This window comes from Nannospalax galili, unplaced genomic scaffold (assembly GCF_000622305.1).
Source record: "Nannospalax galili isolate Female #2095 unplaced genomic scaffold, S.galili_v1.0 scaffold1857, whole genome shotgun sequence".
NCBI classification, from domain to species: domain Eukaryota; kingdom Metazoa; phylum Chordata; class Mammalia; order Rodentia; family Spalacidae; genus Nannospalax; species Nannospalax galili.
The window spans coordinates 758,346-764,345 of NW_008338858.1; the positions used below are offsets into that span (position 1 = coordinate 758,346).

The following is a 6,000-nucleotide window of genomic DNA, read 5'->3' on the forward strand; positions in this document are numbered from 1 at the left end:
TACTGGTCCTGTGCTAAAATCCAAAGAATGACATTCAGTTATGACTGTCTTAGCCTCACCGCTTGGCATAGGAGAAAACCTGTGAACAAATCACGCTGATGCAGTATTGTGCGGTCCACACCCAGAAGGAAGAGCAGGCAGTGGAGGCTAGTCAGGGAGTCTGCACTGAGAAGGAGGTGTCTGAGCTAGGCCTTAATGAATCCCAGGGGCTTTCCCACAGGAAGTGGAAGGAAAGCTACTTCCGGGAAAGCCAACAGTATGTCCAACAGGTGTGGTGACATTCGAGGCATGGGTGTACTTCAGAAGTGGTAAATACCTTAATGAAGCAGGGAGAAAGGTTTGGGAAGTGAGCGCCCATTCTGAATGTTTTCAGGGTGATGTGATGTCTCTTTTTCTGGCGAGATCACCAGCCCCAGCTCAAGATATTGGACTCAGGAAGGTAATCCCAGCCCGGCTGAAGGAGAGAGCCTCCAGGAGTTTTCATTAGAAAAACCAGCATGAAGGGCTGGGGAGAGAATTCTGTAAAGTGTTTGCCTTGCAAGCACGAGGACCTGAGTTCAAACCTAGAACCCATCAAGCCAGGCGTGATGGTACAGTCTTGTGATCCTAGCGCTAGGGAGGCAGAGAGAGGTGGATCCCTGGGGTTCACTGGCCAGCCAGCCCAACTTATGTGGCAATTCCAGGCTAGTCAGAGACCTTGTCTCATAAAACAAGGTGGACAGTGTCTAAGGATCAACAGTCAAGGTTGTCCTCTGGCCTCCACACACACGCACATGGACCTGCACATATATCTGAACACATACATGTACACATATATGCACAAAAATAAGTGAGAATGATCCCAACATGGATGTACGTGACTGCCACCACGACGCCCCATTCTTTCCCAGCTCTTCCCAAATCCCTCATTTGTCCTGAGCTAGAGAATAGAGGCCTCCTAGTAGCATTTTCCTACAGCCAACTCTCAGTGAGCTGAGCCTCAAAGTAAGAGGAAGAAAGGAAAAAGCAGAGACATGATACCAAACAGACAGAAAGGTCCACAAAGAGCATGGAAAATCGAGAAGGAGCTGACAGGGAGCCGGGAGCAGGGAGGGAGAAGAGCACGGAGGTGCAGAAGCAGCCCCTGCTGATAACAAACCAACCCAAGATGGGCCTGTCAACCTAGCAGAGCACTCATCACCTGCTGGTGTAGACAGACACTCCTGGCAGCTCCCTACAGCCTCCCTGACATCAGAAGGAACAGAACCCTCAGTGCTTTGGGTTCTCCTTTTGGGGTGTAACTGCCTGCACAGAGGAGCCTTCCCACATCCTCTTGACCATGCTGGAAGCTTAGCAGGGCTGACTCTATGCAGCTGCCCTGCTGTCTGGTGGTAAGTTGCATCTAGGATTCAGAGCTTACAGGCTCGCTGTTACTACATACTGTTTCCAAACCCTGTCTTCCCAACAGCTATGAACAGGTCCAGAGTGACTATTTTGATCTCTGCCTACCTGGCATCTCCTATTTAATAGATCCCACACAAAAGAGGGTGACTTTTACTGGACCCACAAAAATCACAAAAAGACTGGCCCAACCCACAGGGAGAGTTAAAGAAATCAAGGAATACCAAGAGCTGGGGGTGTTGCTCAGTGGTAGAGCGCTTGCCTAGCATTTGTGAGGACTTGGGTTCCGTGCCTAAAACCACAGATGGGGGAAGGAAAGGAGGAAAGGAATGGGGGAGCTAAAACTCTATTTACTCACTTCCTGCATGTCTGTGTTTTACTCACTAGAAAAACCAAAGACTATGAAGAAACAAGGGACTCACCAGTCACTCGGCTTGGTTCCTTTGCTGTCAGAAACAATGGGAGAGTCTGTCCAGGACACAAACGTCGTCCCGATGACGCCAGGCCAGTCCCCCACTGGAACACGCTGCCACTCACTTCCCAGCACAACAGAAGAGAAAACAGAAGATGCACACGAAGGTAAGACCAGACTGGTGCTGGAACCTCACTGCCATGGGAAATGCCCACCCCACCCTCAGCCATCATACTACTGAGGAGCCCAGTGCTTTAATTTAAGGGGCCCTATGACTGGCCCCAGAGATCACCACCAAGCCAATCACAAATTCAGTTCTCAAGGCAAAGAAATTCCAATGTGGTAAAACTTCCTCCAGGGAGTCCTTGGGAACTCCCCATAGTCACATCCCTGTAAAATTCACAGACAACCTGGAAGGAGCCTTGAAGAGGTTCACAAATGGGAAAACTGAGGCCCTGAAGAGAAGCTGTGATTCAGTCAAGGTCACACAGGGAGTCAGTGGTGCAGAAAATACTGGAGCTCGGTTCTCCTGACGCTCACGGGAGTGCCTTTCTACCCACCAAGATGAATTCAGAGATTCTCAATTGCCAAATAGATGTGTATGTGTGATCACAAGATAGTATGAAAGCTACCGTTTTGGTAGAATGGTGTCCATGGCCACTTGAATCCATGTATCCACATTCTGAACCTCACACATATACTCGGGCAAAATTCTACATGCTTGGCATATAGCTGGACATGCACAACTTGGATCCATCAGCTAACACCAGTATCAACACCAGTATCTTGCTCCTCTGGAACGTTCTACACCCAACACTCCTGTGGGTTGTAAAAGACAAGCCTGGCTTATGAAAAGAAACTACAATGACTTTGTCCAACAGGAGCAAAGCCCAGGGTTCCCAGACTGACAGTCCTCAACTGATCAGCTGCATGGGCAGGAGCTTCCCTGACCAACTCAAAATTACAGCTTCTGTCAGATTTTTGAAGCAGGATCTGAATTAGGTCTGTACAAACAACTGGTTGATATGTATATGAAGTCTCGATGGATTTTTCTCTTTGAAATTTTCATTGCAAAAAAAAATGTATAATACAAAACTTACCTGTTTTTTTTTTTGTTGTTTTTGTTTTTTTTTTTTTTTTTTTTTTTTTTTTTTTTTTTTTTTCTTTTTTTTTTTTTTGTTGTTTTTGTTTTTTTTTTTGTCTCTTTGAGACAGCTCCAGCTGGCTGGGAACTCACTATGGAGACCAGGTTGGCCTTGAACTCACAGAGATCCACCTGCCTCCATCTCCCAAGTGCTGGGACTAAAGGCGTGTACCATCATACCCGGCTAAAATTTCTCATCTTAATAACCACTTTTAGTGCAGAATTCAGTGGAAATAGACAATCATCATCACTGCCCAGCTCCAGAACTATTCCATCTTGCAAAACTGACAGACTACCAGGGAACTAACTATCCCCACAGCCCTGGAAGTCGTTATCCTACAGTGCCTCTACAGTTCTGATGACTCTAAGTACCTCACATAAACAAAATCATAACACTTGTGTCTTTCGTGATGGGTCTGTGTCACTCAGCATAACGCTATCCTTGGAGGAGCCTGTCAGCAGTTCTGTGCTTGTTAAGGCCAGTATATTCCACGAGGGGAGGGTGCACACATATGTGTGCACTGTGTGTGCACAGAATGCATGCACACTGCGTGCATGTGTACACTGTGTGTACACGCTTGTGTGAGCACACAGTGTATGTGCCACATTTCACTTGCCCATTCATCTGTCAATGGACACCTGTGGAGCTGTTTCTATGTTTTGGCTGTTGTGAATAATGCCAGTTAGTTGAGGACTCCTTAAATCTACAGATCATCTTCCCTTTTCCCGCCCTCCACTTCTTTCTTTTCTTTTTAAAATGCACTTGTCGAGGAGATTACAGTGCTTTGTTAGGATGGTTGCTATTTTTTTTAAGTGTTATCGAGGGTCTGAAGAAGCTGGAACCCTTTTACACTGTCCCTGGGAAAGCAAAATGGTTCAGCTGCTGTGGAAAACAGTATGGAAATTCCTTAAAAATTAAAACTAGAAAGAATGAAATCAGGATCTCAAAGAAATATCTGTACTCCCGTGATCACTGCAGTTATTACACATAAAAGCACACAAAGAAACAACCCAAGTCTATTAACAGGTGAATGGATAAAGGAAAATAATCTATACATGTAACAGGGTATTAGTCAGACTCACAAAAGGAAATCCTGCCGCTTGTGACAATATGAATGAGTCCAAATGACACTGCTCTAAGGGAAATAAGCCAGATAGAGACCAAACAATTCATGCTAGCATCTGTGAAACTCTAAGAGCAGAGCTCACACCAGTGACTGTAAGGGCCGGGGACAGTGAAAGTGGGGAGCTGAAGTTATTCAAACAGTATAAAGTGTCAGCTAAGTTCTAGAAGCCCGCTGTATAAGAGTGCCGACAAATTGGGCGTGGTGGTGCACACCTTTGATTCCAGCACTCAGGAGGCAGACACGACAGATCTCTGTAAGATCAAGGCCATTCTGGTCTATATAGTGAGTTCCAGGCCAGTTGGGGCTTCAGGGAGACCCAGTTCCCCAAAGTTCCCAAAATTAATAAAATTTGTAATGTGCTGAGGAACATCCATACTGTTTGGCATAACAACCGAACCACTTTGCACTCAACACTTGTTAAAAGAGTAGATCTCAGGTTGTGACCTAAACAAAACACAGAGACTCAAACAAGGACCAGGGAATTCATGGAAACCTTGGGAAGGGTTGGATATGTGTAAAACCTGTGGTGATGATGCATCACAGGTATTTATATCTGTCCAGATCCATCAAATTGTACAAACTAAACTTACTTATATACCAACTTTACTGCAATGCTATTTCTATTATTTATTTATTATATGTGTATGAGTGTACTGCCCGCATGTAAGTGCACCCATATCATGCAATGCCTACAGATATCAGAAGAAAGCATCGTTTCCCCTGGAACTGGAGTTACAGACGGTGGTTAGTCACCATGTGGGTGCTGGGAACCGAACCTGGGTACTCTGCAAGAGTAGCCAGTGCTCTTAACCACTGAACCATCTTTCCAACCCTAATGCACAGAGGATCGGCCTGTGAGGACACTGAGATGGTGACAATCTACAAACCAGGAAAAGAGCTTCACCAGAAACCAGTCCTGACATTCATCTTGGGCTTTTAGCCTCTAGGATGGCAAGAAAATTTATGTTCTTTTAGTCACTCAGTTTGTGGTATTTTGTCACAGCAACTCTACTAGGCTAACCCAGTGACCCATCCTTACATATTACTCAACAAAGGAAAAGGAGTTATGGATACAAACAGCTTCAAGGATCTTCAGGAAATTACGCTGAGTGAAAAAAGCCAACTCCAAAAGGTTACATAGTGTAAGAGAACACTGACAGACCATCTGTGAAACGGCATTACAAGGGGATGGGGCCAACAGGAGAGTGTGGCCATGCAGGAGAAACCTCGTGGTGACAGAATGGCTCTGTATCCCAACTGCATTCATGTCAACATCCTGGCTGAGCTACTACACAGTCATTCTGCAACATGATACTACAGGGAAGCCAGAAAACCAACATGCGGGGGTCTATTTTATTTTTAACAACTGCATGTGGGCCAATAGTTCTCTCAAAACACAAGATTTAAATTTGTTTGGCTTTGCTTTTTTTTTTCTTCTTTTTAATACTTTTATTCTTTGAGAATTTCGTACAATGTATTTTGATCATAGTCACGCCCATCTCCTCCCAGATCCACCTCCACCTCCCTACCCACCCAACTTCCTGTTCTCTGTATTTTTTTATTTTTTAATTTGTGTTGAGTTCAATTTGTGTTGCCTAATACTCTTTGGTGTTCAAGCATTCCTGGAGTGCAGTCAACCAACCAGTGGTTACACTCTTAGAGAAACCTGACTCTCCCCTCTCCCAGCAGTTTGTCAACTGTCCACAACTCTTCAACTAGGGATACAACGTGCCCACCTCCCCCATCCATGCTGGGATTTTGTCTGACTCAGCTTAGTGTTTCCTCATTTTTGAGGCAGGATCTTCCTGTGTAGCCCTGGCTGGTCTGGAAGTCACAGAGATCCTGTCTACCTCTGCCTCCAAAGTGCTGAGATTAAAGACATGTGCCACCACGCCTGGCAAGATTCACTTTTTTTGAAGGGGACTGGGGGGGGGGGGG

General features: G+C 45.5%; 1 protein-coding gene across 7 annotated transcripts in view; it reads right to left on the reverse strand.

The window, feature by feature from the left end:
- Sergef (secretion regulating guanine nucleotide exchange factor) overlaps positions 1–6,000 on the reverse strand; it is a 267,081-nt gene that overhangs the window by 244,878 nt on the left and 16,203 nt on the right. For 6 of the 7 annotated variants that reach the window (XR_001872446.2, XM_017798235.2, XM_017798233.2 and 3 more), the window contains exon 6: positions 1,803–1,916. The exons of the other annotated variant lie outside the window; for it this stretch is intronic. Coding sequence is in view for 5 of the 6 variants with exons in the window: in XM_017798235.2 (XP_017653724.1) it covers positions 1,803–1,916 (114 nt within the window). In the remaining variant the exon portion in view is untranslated. The remainder of the gene's footprint in view (positions 1–1,802; positions 1,917–6,000) is intronic. 7 annotated transcript variants of the gene reach the window in all.